Source organism: Panthera onca, chromosome D2 (assembly GCF_046562875.1).
Source record: "Panthera onca isolate mPanOnc1 chromosome D2, mPanOnc1 haplotype 2, whole genome shotgun sequence".
In the NCBI taxonomy this organism is placed as follows: Eukaryota; Metazoa; Chordata; class Mammalia; order Carnivora; family Felidae; genus Panthera; species Panthera onca.
In genome coordinates this window covers 31,436,665-31,458,875 of record NC_138349.1, presented here as the reverse complement: position 1 = coordinate 31,458,875, position 22,211 = coordinate 31,436,665, and the positions used below count along the sequence as shown (strand labels likewise).

At 38.8% G+C, this 22,211-nt stretch overlaps 1 protein-coding gene across 1 annotated transcript in view; it reads right to left on the bottom strand.

The window, feature by feature from the left end:
• Nucleotides 1–22,211, bottom strand: part of ARHGAP19 (Rho GTPase activating protein 19) — a 65,373-nt gene that overhangs the window by 26,065 nt on the left and 17,097 nt on the right. Inside the window, exons 2-6 of the mRNA XM_060641878.3 lie at nt 13,447–13,712; nt 12,305–12,385; nt 10,720–10,929; nt 7,681–7,907; nt 4,844–4,930 (exon numbers count right to left, since the gene is read on the bottom strand). Of these exons, the coding sequence (XP_060497861.1) occupies nt 4,844–4,930; nt 7,681–7,907; nt 10,720–10,929; nt 12,305–12,385; nt 13,447–13,712 (871 nt within the window). The remainder of the gene's footprint in view (nt 1–4,843; nt 4,931–7,680; nt 7,908–10,719; nt 10,930–12,304; nt 12,386–13,446; nt 13,713–22,211) is intronic.

The window sequence follows — 22,211 nt, the reverse complement described above, 5'->3', positions numbered from 1 at the left end:
AGGAGCCCATACTCTTGTTTTATCTCTAAGATTTGTGTGATTTCTATTCTCAAAATCCTTCACAGTGTTATGTTATCTTAAATGGTAAAAAGGACTTTGCTGGTGTGATTAAGTTAAGAACCTTGCAATGGGGAGATTAACTAGGTTATTCAGATGGGTCCTTAAAAGCAGAGAACCATTCCCAACCATAGTTAGGAATAAGAGAGAGATACAACATTGCTAGCCTTGAAGATAGAGGAAGGGGATCATAAGCCAAGGAATGTGGGCAACCTCTGGAAGATGGAGAAGGCAAATAAATAAATTCTCTCCTAGAATATCCAGAAATGAAAGCATCCCTGCCAACCTTGATTTTAGACCAGTGAGACTCCTGTAGACTTACGACCTACAGAACTGTAAGATAACAAATTTGTGTTAAGTCACTTAAAATCCTTCATAGTTAAGTACAACCTCATTGTATACTTGAACTATGTACACTGAATCATGCACAAGGGAGAATGGATTCCACAGGTAAAGAGATCAGAAGTAGAAAGGCTAAAAACCGTGGGGTGCAGTGAGATCTCTGAGATCCCACTTCTCTTTTAACTTGTGAGTGGTAGACTATGAAAAGTTAATCCTATAGCAATAGTAACAAGAAAATTCAATGAAGGAGAGTTCTATTAGGAACTGCACCTAGAAACTCTCCATTTTGATTCACAACTACAGTCAAGTAATTGCCTTACTGTTCATAATCACAACTCCTCTCTACTTATTCCCATAAATGCATGTTTTGGAACTAGCTGTTCCCCTCATCAGGAAGTATATAATGAACAGGTCTGAAAGATCTTTGTTCATCATTAAAAATCATTTTTTCTCCTGTTGTCCTTTGACTACTATTCTACTTCACTTATCTAGATCTTGACCTCTAACTGATGATAATCTTTGACCTGGGCACCAAAGCCCCTGATGTAGCCCTGACTCTTTGTTTTTTAACCTAAGATTCTGATCTTTCATTTCTAAACTCTGGACTCTGGATCACTCACCACCTTGTAGTCAATAAATCCTAGGGAGGTCTCCATGTTTACACCCTGCATTTACTACAAAGCTATAGTCATCAAAATAGTGTGGTACTGGTATAAAGACAAACATATAGACCAACTGAATAGAGAATCCAGAAATAAATCCTTAAATGATTTTCAACAAGCATGCCAAGACTATTCAATGGAAAAAGAACAGTTTTTCAAGAAATGGAGCTGCGAAAACTAGATGTCCACAGCAAAAGAATAAAGTTGGACACTTACCTAACACTGTATTAAAAAGTTAATTGAAAATGGATTTATAAACTAAATATAAGACCTAAAACTATAAAATTATTTTTAAAAAGCATAGGACAAAAGCTTCATGGCATTGGATTTAGCAATGATTTCTTGCATATGATATCAAAGTCACAGGCAACAAAAGGAAAAAAATAAACTAATGGGGGATTTCACAGAAGTTTTTACATTTTGTGTAGCAAGACTATCACCTGAGTAAAAAGGCAACCCACAGAATGGGAGGAAATATTTGCACATCATATATCTTATAAGGGATTACTAATCAGAATATATAAAGAACTCCTACAACTCAACAACAAAAAAACCCAATTCAAAAATGGGCAAAGGCCTTGAACAACATTTCTTCAAAGAAGATAGGCAATAAGCACATGAAAGATGCTCAACATCTCACTAATCATTAGGGAAATGCAAATCAAAACTACAATGAGATACCACCTCATAGTTACTACCAAAAAATAAAAAATAAGTATTCGTGAGGATGTGAAGAAATGGGAACCCTTGTACGTCACTGGAGGGAATGTAAAATGAATACAGCCACTATAGAAAACAGTATGCCCGGGGGCCCCTGGGTGGCTCAGGAGGTTAAGTGTGCAACTTCGGCTCAGGTCATGCTCTCGCAGTTCGTGAGTTCAGGCCCCATGTCGGGCTCTGTGCTGTCAGCTCAGAGCCTAGAGCCCGCTTCAGATTTGGTGTCTCCCTCTCTCTCTGCCCCTTCCCCACTCGTGCTCTGTCTCTGTCTCTCAAAAATGAATAAACGTTAAAAAAAAATTAAGAAAGATAGAAAGAAAGAAAGAAAGAAAGAAAGAAAGAAAGAAAGAAAGAAAGATGTCTAAAAAACAAATAATCCAGTGAGGAAATGGGCAAAAGACATGAACAGACACTTTTCCAAAGAAACATCCAAATAACAGACACATGAAAAGATGCTCAACACCACCTCACACCTGTCAGAATGGCTAAAATTAATAAGGCAGGTAACAATAAATGTTGTCAAGGATGCAGAGAAAGGGGAACACTTTTGCACTGCTGGTGGGAATGCAAACTGGTGCAGCCACTCTGGAGAACACTATGGAGGTTCCTCAAAAAATTAAAAATAGAACTACCCTATGACCCAGCAACTGCACTACTAGGTATTTATCTAAAGGACACAAAAATGCTGATTCGAAAAGGAACATGAAACCCAATGTTTATAGCAGCACTATCAACAAGAGCCAAATTATGGAAAGAGTCCAAATGTCCATCAACTGATGAATGTATAAAGAAGATGTGGTATAATATACAATGGAATATTACTCAGTGATCAAAAAGAATGAAATTTTGCCATTTGCAACAACATGAATGGAACTAGAATGTATTATGCTAAGTGAAATAGGTCAGGCAGAGAAAGACAAATACCGTATGATTTCACTCATATGTGGGATTTAAGAAACAAAACAGATGAACATAGGGGAAGGGAAGAAAAATAGATAAAAACAGAGAGGGAGGGAAACCATAAGAGACTCTTAAATACAGAGAACAAACTGAGGGTTGCTGGAGGGATGTTGAGTAGGGGAATGGACTAAATGGGTGATGGGCATTAAGGAGGGCACATGTTGGGATGAGCACTGGGTGTTATATTTAAGTGATGCATTACTAAATTCTACTCCTGAAACCATTATTACACTATATGTTAACTAACTTGGATTTAAATAAAATTAAATTAAAAAAAGAAATAGCAACATAAAAAAAAAAAAATGAAAGAAAAAAAAACAGTATGGCAGTTCTGTTAGAATTACCATGATCCAGTAATTCCACTCCTGGGTGTATAACCAAAAGAATTGAAAGCAGTGTCTCAAAAAATATATTTGTACATCCATGTTCATAGCAGCATTATTCACAAGAGCTAAAACATGGGAGAAATCCAAGTGTCCTCAACAGATAAATGATAAGCAAAATGCAGTATATACAATGAAAGGGATATTACTCATCCTTAAAAAAGAAGGAAATTCTGACAAATGCTACAATATGGATGAATCTTGAAAACATTATGCTAAGTGAAATAAGCCAATCACAAAAAGTGTGATTTCTCTTATATGAAGTACTTAGTCAATTCTCTCTCAATTCTCAGTCTTTCCAGATGGCAAGATGTTAAAATTGAGAAATTCACTATCAGGAAAGTGTGCTCTAAAGAAAAAGCCAAGGATATGACTGTACAACTTTTTGTTAAAATCTTAGAAGCATCAGGGCGCCTGGGTGGCTCAGTTGGTTAAGCATCTGACTCTTGGTTTTGGCTCAGGTCATGATCTCACAGTTCGTGAGTTCGAGCCCCACATCAGGCTCCATGCTCACAGTGCAGAGCCTGCTTGGGATTCTCTCTCTCTCTCTTTCTCTCTCTCTGCCCCTCCCCTGCTCATGCTGTCTCTCTCTCTCTCTCTCTCTAAAATAAATAAACTTAAAAAAAAAAAAAAACAGTAATGAGGCACCTGGGTGGCTCAGTCAGTTAAGCAACCGACTTCAGTTCAGATATGATCTAGAGGTTCAAGAGTTCGAGCCCGATATCTGTGCTGATAGCTTGGAGCCTAGAGCCTGCTTCGGATCCTGTGTCTCCCTCTCTCTCTACCCCTCCCCTGTTCTCTCTCTCTCTCTCTCTCAAATAAACATTTCAAAACATTTTTTAATAATAATAAATAAAATAAAATAAAATAAAATAAAATAAAATAAAATAAAATAAAAATCTTTAGGGGCACCTGAGTGGCTCAGTTGGTTAAGCACCAGACTTTGGCTCAAGTCATGATCTCACAGTTCATGGGTTCGAGCCCGCATCAGGCTCTGTGCTGACAGCTCAGAGCCTGGAGCTTGCCTGAATTCTGTGTCTCCCTCTCTCTCTGCCCCTTCCCTGCTCACACTTTTGCTCTCTCTCAAAAGTAAACATTAAAAAAAAATTTTTTTAATAAAATCTTTTAAAACATCAAAAGGTCAAAGTTTTCAGTCACACAAAGGACCCTTTCAAAAGAATAAAGATCCTCTCAGTCAGACCAGAGGGCCTCTGGGAAGGTTAAAGGTATTGTCCTTCAGCCTTCTCAGGAGGAGACCAAGGGAGAGAAGGGTTTGTCTTCAAAAGATTTGTATATGTGGTTTTTGTCTAATGGAGTGAATCCCTCTGAAATCCACAGAACCACGAAGTTGAAAAAGTTATATGGGCAGAAACATTGATAGTGTGGACTAAAAGGGACAAAGAGTACAAAATGAAAGCAGACTGTCAGACCCTCAAAATTCTCCTGGCAGGAAGCAGACAGAATAAACTCACTCGACTGCCAGTACAAACGGCCCTTCATGAAAAAGCAAGGGTGTCCCAGGTGGGGCCCGTTATCCTACTCAGCCTCCAGGTACCTCGCTATTTCTCCCCACCTTAGTTGTTCTGAGCTTTGCCACTGTCCCATCTGGTTTCAAGTCCGAGGCAGAGACTTTCTTATTAGTCATCCTCGTAGCCCTACTGAGGATCCCACCATGCTCCAACCTCCTGTCCTATTACCACTCAAATCCCATCCCTTACCTACCTTAAAAAGTTTCTGGGAATGTTTAATCATAAAAGCCATCCCATTGTTCAACTTTGTGATATTCTCTTGAAGGTCATTTGCAGTGGCCTATTCATAGGGAAAGAAACCAAAAGAGGATTAAGAGCTGAGAAGTAGAAGAGATGTTCCATTTACTTACCAATAAGCTTATTCTTTCAAAGGTGTAAGGGTTTCTATCCCGAACAAAGGTGCCTGTACTATAGTGTTTAATTCTGGAAAGGCTTTTCGGTTCAGCAAGTTTCTACTGGATTGGACATATAACCTAGGAGAAACCATGTGTCCCTGAACTCAACAAGAACCTATGAGAACCAATCTTTATTTCCTAATTCTGCTAGAGAATTATACACGCAAGCGGTGTTGATAAAGAAAATCTAGTCTAGGATTCAAAATGGGCAGGAAGAACAGAATCTATACAGACTACCAGGGACACCGCCTCTTCAGAGAAACTGGAGTTTCTCCAAAGGTGAAAGAAAACCATCACTACTAATTGATACCAAAGGTAACATCTGTTTCTTAAAAACGCAAATGGTCATTGATTCTCTTATTTCTCCTCTTTTTTAAGCACTTGAGTATCCATCTCTACTACCCCAAAGCCCTCATCCTCAACAGGCATCTTTGTTACTTAATATGTTTGCTTTAACCAAGATCTCTTAATATTTCTTTTTTTTTAATGTTTATTTTTGAGAGAGAGAGAGAGAGAAAGAGAAAGCACACGAGCAGGGCAGGGGCAGAGATGGAAGGGGACAGAGGAACCAAAGCAGGCTCTGCACTGACAGCAGAGAGACTGATGTGGGACTCAAACTCAAGAACAATGAGACCATGACCCAAGCCAAAGTTGGACATTTAACCAACTGAGCCACCCAGGTGCCCCAGCATTTCTTTTTATAGACACAGATTACTCACTCTTTTTTCATGAGATCAATTGACTGGTTCTAAAATTCTTTCATTGCAGCACCTGGGTGGCTCAGTCAGTTAAGTGACCAACTCCTGATTTCAGCTCAGGTCATTATGTCACAGTTTGTGACATCGAGCCCCGAATTGGGCTCCGTGAGGGCAGTGCAGAGCCTGCTTGAGATTCTCTCTCTACCTCTCTCACTGCCCCCCTCTCCACTTGCTCTCTCTCTCTCTCTCTCTCTCTGACCCTCCCCCATTTGCTCGCACTCTCTCTCTCTCAAAATAAATAAAAATAATTTTTTTAATTATTAAAATTTTTCATTAGGGGGCACCTGGGTGGCTCAGTCAGTTAAGCATCCAACTCTTGATTTCGGTTCAGGTCATGATCTCACAGTTCATGGGTTTGAGCCCCCACATCAGGTTCTCACAGAGCCTGCTCGAGATTCTCATTCTCTCTCTCTCTCTCTCTCTCTCTGCCCCTCCCCTGCTTGCACTCTCTTTCTAAATAAATAAACTTAAAAAAAAAAAACAACAAAAAACTCATTAGGAGGCTTGATCTCCTTAATATGGACAAATGTTAGTGTGTCCTTTTCTTCTTACCCCACCCCCACCTTTGTGTGGGGTGGGGTTCTTCTTAGCCCGGAACATTACATTTTTTCACTAGTTACTTGTTAGGTAAAATGTTCCACACAACTGTTCTCCTTTTTTTTTTTTTTTTTAAGTAAACTCTATGAGGGGCGCCTGGGTGGCTCAGTCGGTTAAGCGGCCGACTTCAGCTCAGGTCATGATCTCTCCGTCCGTGAGTTCGAGCCCCGCGTCGGGCTCTGTGCTGACAGCTCAGAGCCTGTTTCAGATTCTATGTCTCCCTCTCTCTGACCCTCCCCCGTTCATGCTCTGTCTCTCTCTGTCTCAAAAATAAATAAACATTTTTTTTTTAAATTAAATAAATAAATAAATAAATAAATAAATAAAGTAAACTCTATGAGCCCAAGGAGTCCAACATGGGTGGGGCTGGCACTCACAACCCCAGGATCAAGAGTCGTACACTCTACCAACTGAGCCAATCAGCATCCACAAGTGCTCTCCTTAACCCTCCTCTTCTCATTTCTTATAATCCCAAAAACCTTTTATAAATCACCATATCCTATCATCCTATCTACTTCTATTATCTTCCAAAACCTTGTAAGTGATAAAATACTAATTTACGCCCAGTTTACAGAGGAACAGCCTAAGCATAACAAGGGTAAAGGACACAGATAACATAGCTGGTTTGCAGCTTCTAACCCAAGTGTTCTGGCTCCCAATTCCAACATGCAATAAAACTTATATTATGAATGTGCAGGAATAGAAAGCTGTACACCTCCAGGTCAAAAATTAGTTCAAAACACATTTAATAATTTATTTCTCATGTAAGTCACTGAGAAAGCCATGGTCTCAGTAATAAAAAAACACATTCAGCTTTATCCAAGGGGAGCATATCTACAGAAAATAGAAGGGTTAGGATAAGGAAGGATTGCTCTATCATCTTACCTGAGGGCTTAGTGACATTATCCAGTAAAATTGTATGGCTCTAGTCTAAATTTATGCCATTCAATCTTCAGATATCAATTTGATTTCTCAAGAAGGCATATATATTGACCAGCCAAAACAAATATTCTATTTTAGTTAGTAGCTATAATTTTCCACTAAAAGCTTCCACTAATAAATGTCTTTCAGCTTTATCAGAGATTGATTTACACATGAGGTTAACAGGAATTGGCCCCTCATGTTAGATGACTCTTAAATGAATTAATAAAGTATGTCCCTAACCTTGTAAAGCTGAAGAGTAGACCTTGGACCCTTGATAACCTCACCAAGATACAGCCAGAGGATTAGGACCAGCCCAAGAAAACCAAGCACTCTTTGCTCGTCCCCTCAACACTCACATTTTTCGGCCACAGGACATGGGGTGCAAACATAAGGGCAAGGTTATAAGCAGACATCTTATTCTTGTCTTGTTTCTTTGCTGTCTGGTACAGGAGATCAAGCAATAACTTCAGCAAGTTACGATTAGGTGGAGGGAGAATGAGGAAGAGCAACTGGAGAGCCTCAATTTGCCGCTCCTTATCTGGTACATCGGTCTTGTTTCCTTTATCATCAAACTGCATCAAATCTTGAGGACAAAAGAAACGATTGCAAAGGAGGGAGAAAATACAAGCAAGAAAAATCAACATGTCTACTATTATCCTCCCCTGAACTCCAATCAAAATGAGAAGAAAGATGTGGTGCATGGGGGGCTCAGTCAGTTAAGCGTCCAACTTCAGCTCAGGTCACGATCTCTAGTTCGTGGGTTCCAGCATTGCATCGAGCTCTGTGCTGACAGCTCAGAGCCTGGAGCCTGCAGCCTGCTTCACATTCTGTGTCTCCCTTTCTCTCTCTGCCCCTCCCCAGCTCACATTCTGTCTCTCTCTCAAAAATAAGTAAACATTTTAAAAATTAAAAAAAAAAAAAGAAGAAGAAGAAAGGGGCGCCTGGGTGGCTCAGTCGGTTAAGCGTCCGACTCTTGATTTGGGCTCAGGTCATGATCTCACAATTTCTGAGTTCGAGTCCAACGTTGGGCTCTGTGCTGACTGTGGAGAGCCTGCTTGGGATCCTCTCTCTCCCTCTCTCTCTCTCTGCCCCTCTCCCCCATTCATTATCTCCCTCTCAAAATAATAAACTTAAAAGAAAAGAAGAAAAAAAGAATCAGGCATAAACAGAACTTAGAGCAAAATATAATAACAAATAGTGTCAATACAGTTCAATAATAAAAAGACCAAAATTTTTAAATGGGCAAAAGATTTGGGGTTTTTTTTAATATAATTTATTGTCAAATTGGCTTACATACAACACCCAGTGCTCATCCCAAGTGCCCTCTTCAATGCCCATCACCCATTTTCCCCTCCCCCCCACCCCCCATCAACCCTCAGTTTGTTCTCTGTATTTAAGAGTCTCTTATGGTTTAAATGGGCAAAAGATTTGAATAAACGTCCTCCAAAGAAGATATACGAATGGCCAATAAGCACTTGAATACTCTGTTTTATTTGCTATCAGTGCGATGTAAATTAAAACCACAATGAGACACTACTTCATACCTCCTCGTATGGCTATAACCCAAAAAACTGAAAATAACAAGTGTTGGCAAAAATGCTGAGAAAATTAAACCCTCCTACATTGCTGGTGGGAATGGAAAAGGGTACACTTTGGAAAACAGTTTGTCAGTTCCTCAAAAAGCTAAACATATCGTTACCATATGACCTGGCAATTCTACTCCTAGGTATATATTCTTAGCTATACAGAGAGATGAAAACATGTCCAAAAAGATCTTTGATAATGCCACCCTCTTCACTTTTCTTCACACAGGGAAATATGAGAGTGAATTATGCCCTGATAACAGGATAATCTAGGAGCTCCTCATGACATCCGAATCACTGTTTCTCCCCTAAGAGGCTGCATAGGTTATCAATAAAAACAGTCCCCTGGATAATCAGAATTTCAAACAATACAAATAACCATTTGGATATAAATCATATAGACCCAAAAATAGTTAGTATGTTGTTTAAACTATTTAACTTCAATAATAAATCCAAGTTTAGGAAAGGCAGGTATTATTTCTAGAAACTATTCCTTGTTAATATGAAACCAAAAACAAAAACACCTTCCAGTTATCAGCAAGGCATATCAAATGCTACAACTGTGCCACACCTCAATATGATTGCAAAGAAGTGCGAGTCACGGGTGGCGGAGCGGAGGATTTCAAGTATGGCACTAAATTAACTCAAAGTAAACGGAACGAACATTCTTCATATTAACACTTATAAAAAACGTACCAATATTTTCCATATCTTTTTCAAGATCCCAGTTTATTTCTCTCCAAAATAATTATAAAGTTATACAACGTTTTAATAACATTTACTCATTTGTATAACCTGAATGTCCTGAGAGTGCTAAAAAGAAAATCTAATCTTAATTAGAGGTTAGAAATTCAAAGCTAGTTTTTTAAGTAGTAAAAATTGTTCCACAGAAAAAATAATCTTATATTTTACTTAAAATTAAAAGAAAGAGGAAAATACCCAAGGGCAGAAAATCAAGTAAGTGCAGTATAGATTTTGATGTCATGTGCGTTTAGAGCCTATAGCAGCCTAACAGCTGTGCAATTCAAGAATGAATTCCCTACCATACAGGCATAAAAGAGAATGAGGTAAATATGCGCTGAAAATGGAACATCCTCCAAGATATATCAAGTGAAAAAAGCAAACCACAGAACCATGTATATAATACCCTACCACTACCAATACCTAAAAGAGAGAAAAAGAATATATGTAAGTATTTGTTTGTAAATGTATAAAATACCTCTGGAAAGATACATAAGAAATCAATAGCAATGGCTGCCTCCAGGAAGAAAATCTGGGTACTGGGGGACAGGGGCAGGAGAGAGGCTTTTCACTCTATACTTTTAAATCTTTTGAATTTTGAACCATGTGAATGTATTGCCTATTTAGAGAACAAAATTATTTTCAAAAAACAAGTCTCCTAGATTAGAGATGATCTCAACTGAGGCATAATAATACTTAATATTAGCAAATGTCTCAAGCCAAGGTAAATATAGCAAACCTATAACCATCTCAGGTATGTGAATCAATCCAATGAAAAGCATTCATTTATTGAGCAACTAAAATGTTCAAAGCACAATGCTAGGATCTATCAGAGATACAAAAATAAATCAAATCCGGATTTTATTTTCAAAGAAGCTGATTTAGCAAGAAAAACACCTGATTAAAACTAAACTGGCCAATACCACCCAGAGAGCCCCAAATACCATGAATTCTTAACCAATTTTGGCGGAAGTATTACTGTGGGTTACAAACAACAGAAAATTCCAAACAACTTTACTCAACTAAAAGAAATGTATTCATTTACATCTCCTTCTCACCTCCTATACTCACCAGCAATTTTGAGGTGTGCATGGAAATGTTTATGAGTCAGCAGCGGCTCAGGTAACTCTCCTAGAAACATCTTCAGCAAGGTAGCAACATCATTTGAATGAAACTCCCCTGATTCCAAGTCAATATCAGTTCCATTATTGAGAGCATCTCTTAAAATCTGCTGTCGGACACTATTCCCTGGTACTCTAAACAAACCCTCTACTCTCAAGTCTGTTTAGCATGGAAAAAGAACAGAAGACATGCAAAAAGGAAGCAAAAAGAGAAATTACAATTAAAACAATTGATCTAGAAGACTACTTTACACTTGAAGGACCCTTTATAAACATCTTGAAGGAGATTACCCCACCACCACCACCACCATTTTCCCAGAGAAGTTTAGAATCTACTGGCCCTTGAGGAGACTTATCTGAACATCCCTGAGCACCTGGACATGGTCTGCCTCAGGCACATCTGGAGACTGAATTTAACCTGAACAATGATTAGAATGAGCTTGAAAAATAAGTGGGAAGAAAGCCAAATCTTCCAGAAGTCCCCTTCCCTTTGGCCATCCCAGACTTTGTTTAGAGGTGCTGAATTCATCTGTGGAAGTGTGTTGCCCCTGTAAATGGTTTCCCAGCCCAAAATGAATTTGGAGTCTCTGCACTGTCCCAGAAATTAGAACTCTAACCCGTCAGATCACCTTTCAGTCTGAGATTCCCAGAAGCTTAGGATCATCGCAACTAAACTGTTCTCCCCTGCCAACTAGGTTCTAAGCTAACCTAAGAGGATTTAAAAGGGGGGGAGGGGGGCGGAATTATAGTTTTGGTCTGATCTAGAAGAAGTATAAAAGTTCATATTTTCAGCTGAGGTATATATTTATCTTTGTATAGCCTCCTAATTCAGGGGCTCAAGTTCAAATGCCTACAAGGGCGGGCAGGTAACAGTAAATGAATGAATAGGAACCAAAACAAACTGGAGAGCACATAGCTGTGCTCCAGTTGATTGTATCCAAGTGGGGGCCCCAGGATGCTAGATCTTCCTATACCAAAAGAATTTTGAAAACCTGGACTTCCACCAGTAACTAATTTTATTTTTATTTTAATACTTTGCCAAGCAAACAACACATGAACATAGAGGATGCAAGTCCTTACATTATCGGTTTACAACCTCTGCTCTAGCTCCTACCACAGTGCCCCACATAAATAAGTCATAAATAGGGGTGCCTAGGGGCGCCCATGTGGCTCAGTCGGTTAAGCTCTGACTTCAGCTCAGTCATGATCTCGCAGTTTGTGAATTCAAGCCCCGCGTCAGGCTCTGTACTGACAGCTCAGAGCCTGGAGCCTGCTTCAGATTCTGGGTCCCCCTCTCTTTCTGCTCTTCCCCCACTCACACTCTTATCTCTCAAAAAATGAATAAATATTAAAAATTTTTTAAAACAAATTCTCTCTGAAAAGAAATTTAAGAAGAAATATATTTAGAAACATGCCACCTAAAATTATAATTGGTTAGTGTCTTATGTTCATTAGCACCTACTAACTCAAGGAAGTTCATACAAAACTGACAACTCTTCATTAACACAGAACAACAAAATCCTGAGTAGTCTTACTTTTGTGTAGATACTCAATCAGTTGGTATATCTGGGCAATGCCTTCTTCTGTCAATGGGGATCCAAATACCACTCCTTTTTCTAAAAAAACATACAACAGGACAGGGCTATATTTTCCACAAATAGTACAAAATCATCATTCTTAAAACCACTCAAGCATCCTACATAACAATCCAGCAAATGTTTTCACAGGTTCAGTAAACAAAAACCTTAAAGCTGTTAGTGCCCCCAAAAATGCAACAACTCTCAAACAACTCTGCATGTTTAAGATTAAACTGTAGGTTCCCTGAAGGCAAAAACTATCTTCTTAAGTAACACTACTTAGCATGTTGATAATTAGCTTAAAAATAAAAAATAGAACTTAGAGCCATGATTGTCAAAGTATGACAGACTATCCACTAGAGTATAGGGTCTAATCCATTGTCATGTTTAAACATTTTTCTCTACCTTAAATGATTTTCTTATGTTTAATAAAATGAAATAGTACCTCTTAGTATCTTATCGAAAGTAGTGCTACAATTTATTTTCTAGGGAGGCTTTTATTTTGGGTGACTCATAGCTCTTTGATAATGCCTTATCAAAGCATTCCATAGAATGAAAACATTTGAGAACTGCAATAAAAAATGTTCATTCTTGGGGCGCCTGGGCGGTTCAGTCGGTTAAGCGTCCAACTTCGGATCAGGTCATGGTCTCACCGTCTGTGGGTTCAAGCCCCATGTCGGGCTCTGTGCTGACAGCTCAGAGCCTGGAGCCTGCTTTGGATTCTGTCTCCCTCTCTCTCTGCCTCTCTCCCGCTTGCATGGTCTCTCTCTCTCTCAAAAATAAATAACCATTAAAAAAAATTATTTTTAATGTTCATTCTTTACTCTTCAGCTATGTCATAGGGCATGAAAATCAAGGTGCCTCTGACAACTACCTAAACTAAATCATGTCATCTCTCTCAGGGACTGATATACTTACTTTAACTTATCTATTTTTTAAAATTTTTTATTACTATTACTTAAGATTTTACTACTTATGAAAATGAGAAAAATGACCAAAAAATACTTTAAATAACAGCAACTCAGTGAATGTGCAGATGTTAGGAATAAAGCCCAGGGAGCAGGTGAGACCTGCCCACCCTTCACAGACACATCCCCTACCCTTCCGCTTGAGAGACATCAGAGACCGGAAGAATCCCGGTGCTGGGCTGGCCCCACCAGGCAATTTAAGGTCCACTTCCCCCATGAGCTGAGCCAACTCAGTTCCAGGTAAGTCGATGAGCCTCGTGATATTGCTGACCACCAACTCGGTGAACACCTCAGGTTTCTCATGTCGGAGTTTCTCCACAAAAAAATCAGGATTGAAGATAATGGGCTGCCCTCGAAGGGAAGAATCATTGCAGATAACAAAATTACAGATAGCATCACTGAAAAAAATGAAACAGAAGACTCGTTAGGGGGATCATTTCTGCATGCTTCTCATCCTCTCTAAGCCATATAATTATTCACTCTTTCTGTGGGTTAATCTACATATTGGTCTTTTGAAAAACCTAATCCTTAATCTGCTGACTGTACAAAAGAAGACAATTTGAGCTTGTTGCTGTTTAGGTTATACCCACGCAGATACTTAGGAATTTCATTCAAAACAATTTTTCTTTAATGTTTATTTTTGAGAGAGAGAGAGAGGCAGATTGTGAGTAGGGGAGAGCCAGAGTGAGAGGGAGACATGGAATCCGAAGCAGGCTCCAGGCTCTGAGCTGTCAGCACACAGCCCAACGCAAGGCTCAAACCCACAACCGCAAGATCATGACCTGAGCCGAAATCAGACACTTAACCAACTGAGCCACCCAGGCGCCCCGTGTAATTTCATTTGATAAAAAGACACCAAGGGGCTCCTGGGTGGCTCAGTCGATTAAGCATCCAACTCTTGATTTCTGCTCAGGTCATGATCTCACGATTCTTGAGATCGAACCCTACGTCAGGCTCTATGCAGACAGCCCAGGGTCTGCTTGGGATTCTCTCTCTCTGTCCCTCCTCAGCTTGCACACATGTGTGCATGCTCGCTCTCTCTCTCTCTCAAGATAAATAAAACACTCTAAAAAATTAAATTAAATTAAATTGAAAAAGAAAAGACACCGGGGCACCTGGGTGGCTCAGTGGGTTAAGCATTCAATTTCAGCTCGGGTCACGATCTCACAGTTTGTGGGTTCAAGCCCCACATCGGGCTCTGTGCTAACAGCTTGGAACCTGGAGCCTGCTTCGGATTCTGTGTGTCCCTCTCTGTCCCTCCTCTACTCATGCTGTCTCTCTCTCTCAAAATAAATAAACATAAAAAAAAATTATACTATTTCCCATGCATCATCCCAACTGTTCACAGTACCACATTTAGGCCAGTCTCCAATGCCACAGAAACACATGATAGTAAGCATAAAACTATAAAAGAGCTAAAACTACATCTAAATAGTGTAGTAGACATTTTGGAGACATTTACTCTACCCATAGGGTTCTTTGGTTCCTGGGTCCCTATACAGGCATTTTCTAATAATCAGCTCCCTTTAACTGAGTCAGCTGCCCTTGGATTCTATTCCTCATAATCGGAAAGCCTTCCCCAGAATGAAAAGCCTTCACCTTTACAGGTATATAAAATAAATTAATTCCACCTTACCCAGGTCCAGAAATAGGCTTGTGGGGGTTTTTTTTGTTTTGTTTTGTTTTTTATTTATTTTGAGAGAGAGAGGCAGAAAGAGAGGAAGAGGTAAAGTCTCAAGCAGGTCCTGCACTATCAGTAGAGAGCCCACGCAGGACTCAAATTCACAAACCGTGACATCATGACCTGAGCTGAAATCAAGAGTCAGATACTCAACCAAGCCACCCAGGTGCTCTAAGAAATAAGTTTTATTTTACAATCCTTCAACTCTAGGGTGCCTGAGTGGCTCAATCAGTTAAGGGTCCAACTCTTGATTTTGGCTCAGGTCATGATCTCACGGTTCATGAGTTCGAGCCCCTCATGGGCTCTGCGCTGACAGCACAGGGCCTGCTTAAGACTCTCCCTCTTTCTCTCTCCCTCCCCCACACATACTCTGTCTCTCTCAAAAATAAAATAAAATAAAATCCATCCTAGATGCCTCTGCCCGTCATCTAAGTCCAACCTTTGTTCAGACAGTTTCTTCTCTCTAGGGCACTTGGCAAACTTCTACATCTTGCTCTTAATTTCACTTTTCTGTCACTAAATAATACTAAGCTGATATGTTCTGTGGGCCCCTGATCTTAGCTGGTTTTCCACTCCTACATTACTCAGGCTGTACTCCTGGCAAAGTTCCTTTGACTCTCAGGAAATATTTTCTTCCCTATTCATTGTTTTCTAATACCTAACTACTATACTCCTTTGTACTTCACGTGATTCCACCTCTGATAGCAGACACAACAACACTTGTTTGTATCCATTACCAATTATCTCTAATGGCTTGTTCTAACCGTTATTATATAAAGGCATCTACTATATAACCAAAGAGTAGAACACAAGCCAGAAAGGACAAGTCATCACGTCTGCCAGGCGAAGTCAAAATCCACCTGACACATACAAACATTCCCACAATAAAAAAATAAATTAAAAAAATCACAACTTAAAGTCTTCCACAACATCCTAGGTACCAAAATACTGTTGAAGGAAAAATAAAACTCTAAATATTAAATATTAGTGATCTATAATCCACTTTGTCAACACTACCTGGATAATTTTTAACAATGGCATAATGAAAACAAGGCATGGGAAAACTTCAAAGTTTATCACTACTTCCTTGAAAAATTATCACATAACTTCAATCAACAGCCCAAATCTTCAATTGGTGGCTACTAATTCTTTCTTTTGTCTGGAATGACAATATAAGAATTCATGTAAAAATTTTAAATTATGCGTATTCTCAAGCCAAAGAGTCAGTAAAGAAAGATACCTTAACCTGCTTATCTCTTCAACCTTTTTACACACAAAGAAAGGTTATTTTCCCTGTAAATATGTCAATGATGAGAAGCCAATTAAAATCAAAAGTAACCATTGGCAAAACCTCTTTTTTTTTTTAATGTCAGCTTATTTCAGTTAAGAACCAATAGTCAATATAAAACTACTGTTTATAATCACTGCCAATCAGAAATCACTACTCTGAGACAGCCAGAAAAAATCATGAAATGTATCAGCACTGAAAAGATTCTTATAATTTACTGAGGCTAAACTATCATTTTATGGATTGCACACTCCTTTTAATTCTGAAAAACAGATTTCAGATCAAATTAGTTCTAACATGTATATATACATGAATAGCATCCATTATATCCCTGAAGTAGAACCACATACAGACATATAACTTTCAGATCTTTAATTTATTAATATCCAGAGAAATACTCGGTTAAAATTCTAAAATTTCCATCACAGATGACCCTCCAGCACTAAACTGGATCACATACACATGTGAGAAAGGAACTAGAAGCACAAAGCCCTAGCTACACAGTTTGTCAACAGAGTCCTTCCTGCCTGGCCATTAGCCCCCAAGTGTGCCCACTCCTAAACAGGTAGAACTGGTAGAAGAATAAGTAATTCAAGGCTGCCCCTACCTACTCACAAAGAATACCAGAAAAATTCCCTTGGAGTCCTAACACACAGGTCACAAATAAGCAATCTCCTCTTTTCTCCTTCTGCTTTTCCTCCCCTTCCTTCTCATGATCATTCACTCCTGTTCTGCCCTACTTTAATGTCTTTAACCTAGTTTTTTGTTTCCTCTTCCTCACTTTTTCTGAGAGGGGCATCTGGTAGGACAGGATGTAAGAGAGAGAAATGGTTAAAAAAGAAGTAAAATGGAAGATGAGAGGTGGAAAAGACAGATACAGTGGGATACATTTTTTTAATTACCCCCATACCACACAGCCCACTAATCCCTTTCTGCAGAATACACAATATCACAATACAAAGGTAAGAATATCAAGGAACACATTAAGAACTTAAGAGATTTCTAGGACTAACAAAAAAATACTACATTTAAGCAAAAACAACTTCCTACTCTATGGTATCTTATTTTAAAATAAAGTCTAAGTTTGCTCAAGTTCAAGAAAAAAATTTAATTTCTTACATAAGTGCTGAAAGCTTCTGATGAGGCATTGGTAAATCGAAGAGACAGGAAAAAAGCTTTCTCCTTGTTTGTTATGACAAAGGAACCTTCCTTTCCCTGCCCCATCACAGCCTACACAAATTCCAGACATGTTAGAGGATACAAGGGCATATTATGGGGCCTGAAAGGCAGTACTTATCAGGACTCTAAGCACTCATCTGCAAGTAGGAACAAAACAGAAATTAAAAACTGGACCAGTTCATTGTATTTGCCAATGTGTACTTGAAACTCAACAGTAGTTCTGCATCACACTGAAAATTGTATTAGACAAAACAATCACATAACGTAAGAGTATAAGACAAGTAGTTTTATAATATGGAGAGGATGATCCCTACCTCACATCATACACAAAAGACAAATTCCAGACAGAACAAAGATCTAAATATAAAAAGTCAAACTTTAAAAAGTTTAGAAAAGAGCAAAGAATAAATGAGACAGAGGAAATGTCTTAAACAAGGCATAAAAAGCACAATCCACAAAGAAAAAATTGATATATTTAACCACATTAAAACTTTAAATGTCTGTACAACAAATGGCATTATGAACAAAGTTCTGTAAAAAAGAAAGCAAATGCCTCTGGAGAGAGGAACAGGAATGAAAGAACAAGAGTGGGAGAAAAACTTTTCACTGTATGCTCTTTTGTATTTTCTGCATTTTTGATTCATGTGAACATACTACTCATTCACATACATAAATAAATAGATTTAAAACTTTAAGGGGTACCTGGATAGCTCAGTTGGTTAAATATCCGACTTCAGCTCAGATCATGATCTCATGGTTTGTGAGTTCAAGCCCGTGGAGCTCTGTGCAAACAGCTCAGAGCCTGGAGCCTGCTTTAGATTCTGTGTCTCCCTCTCTCTCTCCCCCTCCCCCTGCTCACACTGTCTCTCTGTCTCTCTCAAAAATAAATAAGCATTAAAAAAATTTTTTTAATAAAACTTTAAAATAACAAAATAAGAGGCATAAATTGGAAAAAAATATTTGTCATGCATATAAAAGGATTAGTATTCAGAATTCATCACTCTAAAATTTTATGTCTAAAATTTATAAGAAAAATACACTCGGGGCACCTGGGTGGCTCAGTCGGTTAAGCGGCCGACTTCGGCTCAGGTCGTGATTTTGCGGTCTGTGAGTTCGAGCCCCGCGTCCAGCTCTGTGCTGACAGCTCAGAGCCTGGAGCCTGTTTCAGATTCTGTGTCTCCCTCTCTCTGACCCTCCCCCATTCATGCTCTGTCTCTCTCTGTTTCAAAAACAAATAAACGTTAAAAAAATTTTTTTTTTTTTTTAAAAAAGAAAAATACACTCAACTCAAAGAAAATTAGACAAAAGATATGACGAAGTAATTCACCAAAGAGGAGCCCTAAGTGACTGACAAACATGAAAGGAATCTCAACTCTAAAAATTATAAGGATAGAAGCACGTGGGTGGCTCAGTTGGTTAAGCAACCAACAGGCTCAGGTCATGATCTCATGGTTCATAAGTTCAAGCCCTGCATTGAGCTTTGAACTGACATTGCAGAGCCTGCTTTGGATTCTCTGTCTCCCTCATTCTCTGCCCCTCCTGTTTGCACTCTCTCTCAAAAATAAGTAAACATTAAAAGAATTTTTTTTTTTAATTACAATAGTTGGGGCGCCTGGGTGGCTCAGTCAGTTAAATGTCCAACTTCGGGCTCAGGTCATGATCTCATAGTTCATGGGTTTGAGCCCCACATCGGGCTCTGTGTTGACAGCTCAGAGCCTGGAGCCTATTTCGGATTCTGTGTCTCCCTCTCTCTGCCCCTCCCTCGCTCGTGCTCGCTCGCTCTCTCTTTCAAAAATAAATAAAACATTTTAAAAATAAATAAATAAATATGGGGCGTGGGGTGGCTCAGTTGGTTAAGCGACTGACTTCAGCTCAGGTCATGATCTCACAGTTTGTGAGTTCAAGCCCCGCATCAGGCTCTGTGCTGACAGCTCAGAGCCTGGAGCCTACTTCAGATTCTGTGTCTCCCCCGATCTCTACCCCTCTCCTGTTCACGCTCTGTGTCTCTCTGTCTCTCAATAATAAATAAACGTTAAAAACAATTTTTTTTAATAAATAAATAAATATCACAAGGGTAAAGCAAATTGAAGAATGGTACCTTTCCCCATCCATCATTTTGGCAAAAACTATCAGATTTAGGCATTATCTTTTTATTCCTGGTTTGCTAAGGGTTGTTTGTTTGTTTGTTTGTTTATTTATTTATTTATTATCATGAGTCAGTGCTTAATTTTATCAATTTTTGTGCATCTATTAATATGACTTTTCCCCCTTATTTTGTTGATGTGGTGAATGACATTGATTAATGTTAAGCCAATCGTGCATCTCTAGAATAAACGTAATATTGTTATGATATATCATTTTTATATATTGTTGAATTTGGTTTGCTAATATTTAGATTTCTCCACATTCATTCATAAGTGAGAAAGTCATGGAATTGCTTTCCAAAAGTATAGAGTTCCTATGAAATCTTTCATTAAGCCAAAATGGTATAAAGTGAAGAAGCGGTCACCATTACCTCATACAGAAATTTTTTTTTGCATCTTGACCCCCAAAATAACCCCTCTTAGTCTTTTCAGATCCCTTAGGACCTATAACTCACAGATCCTCACAGACACAGCTCAGAGTTATGGCAGCTTGCTACTGAGATGCTAAGTGCAGTGGGAAGGAGCTTGGTGGGGCCACTCTTGTTGATCAGGCTCTGAGCTGCCTCTATAATGGCTCAATGGAAAATAAACGCTGAATACTATTTTCACTTCTTTGCCTTTTTTCATAAAAATGGAAATCCTCTTTGGATTGCTTTCAGTTAGTGAAAATAGGCACTAATGGAGGTCCTTCATAAAAGTGGCCAAACACAGACGGTCAAAATGCAGGCGATACCTGTACAGTGGCGCCACCACCTGTCCACAGTTTCCCTTTCTGGGGTCCACAGATAATCTTCCTCTGACCTATCATCAGAAGGTCAACAGTAGTCTAACAACTACCACAATGCCTACATCATTCACCTCACGTCTCACTGCACAGGCATATTTTCATCTCACATCATCACAAGAAGGGTGAGTACAGCACAAAAGATACTCTGAGAGAAAGACTACACGCACATAATTTTTATTATAGTATATTATAATTGTTCTATTTGATTGTTATTTACTGCCCTATTGTATCTAGCTTTTGTTATTAATCTCTTAATATGTCTAATTTATACACTAAACATTATCATAGCTATGTACATATAGGAAAAAAGTACATATGGGGTTCAGTACTATCCATAGCTTCAGACATCCACTGGGGGGTCTTGGAACATATCCCCCATGGACAGAATGGGACTACTGTATTGTCTTCATTAGGTTTTATATAAAGGTTGTGCTGGCCTGGGGCACCTGGGTAGCTCAGCCAGTTAGGCATCCAACTATTGATTTCAGCTCAGGTCATGATCTCACAGTTTGTGAGATGGAGCCCCACATCAGACTCTGCACTGACAGTGTGGAGTCTGCTTAGGATTCTCTCTCTCTCTTTCTCTCTCTCAAAATAAATAAATAAACATTAAAAAAAAAGATTGTGTTTCCATATAAAATTAGTTGAGGAATATGTCTTATTTTTCTATTTTCTGAACAAGGTATTGTGAGATTGATGTTATTGCTTCTTTAAATATTTGATCAAATTGGCTGATGAAGCCATCTAAACCTAGAACTTTCCTTGTGAGGTTTTTAATTATATATTCAATTTACTTTATGTTATAGGACTATTCAAATTTTCTATTTCTTCTTACATTAATTTTGGTTAAGCTGGACATTTCTAGGACTTTGTCTATTTCACATAAATTTCAAGCTTTATTGGCATAAACTTGCTTATAATATCCTCTTAGGTACTTTTTTTTAAAGATTCCTTATTTTTTATTATTTTTTTAAATGTTTATTTATTTATTTTGAGAGCGAAAAAGAGACAGCATGCATGCGTGCAAGCAGGAAAGAGGCAGAGAGAGGGGGAGAGAGAGAATCCCAAGCACCCTCCGCGTTATCAACACAGAGCCCAAGGCAGGGCTCAAACTCACCAACCATGAGTCTTGACCTGAGCCAAAATCAAGAGTCGGACACTTAACCAACTGAGTCACCCACGTACCCCCTCCTTTCAGGTATTTTTCAATGGTTCCTCTTAAGAACTACAAAGTTACATAATGATGTCCTTCTCTTTGTTCCTGATACTGATAATTTATGTTTTCTCTTTTCATTTATGAATCTTATTAGAGATTTAATTATTCGTTTTGTCAAGGTTACAGCTTTTGATTTTGCTGAATCCCTCTATCACGTATTTGCTGTTTATTTCATTAATTTCTGCTCTTATCTTTATTGCTTCCTTTCTTTACTGGATTCAGGGTAAAGGTGGCACTGCAAATCAGTGGGGAATCAATGACCTTTTGACTAAATGGTGTGGGACACTTGGCTATCTACAGGAGGAAAAAGTGAAAACTGACCTCTGTCACACAATATACACAAAGATCATCAATTGCAGGTGAGTGGCAGATCTAAAGGTGAATAGCAGAACCATAAACCTACTAGAAGGTAATATAGAAGAATACATTCTTGAACTGAAGCTGAGGAAATTTTTTAAATAGTTTTTAAATACCGCATTAAAAATATTAACCACAAGGGGGCGCCTGGGTGGTTCAGTCGGTTAAGCATCTGACTTGGTTTCCGCTCAGGTCAGAATCTCACAGTTTCATGAGTTCAAGCACAGAGACTGCTTGAGATTCTC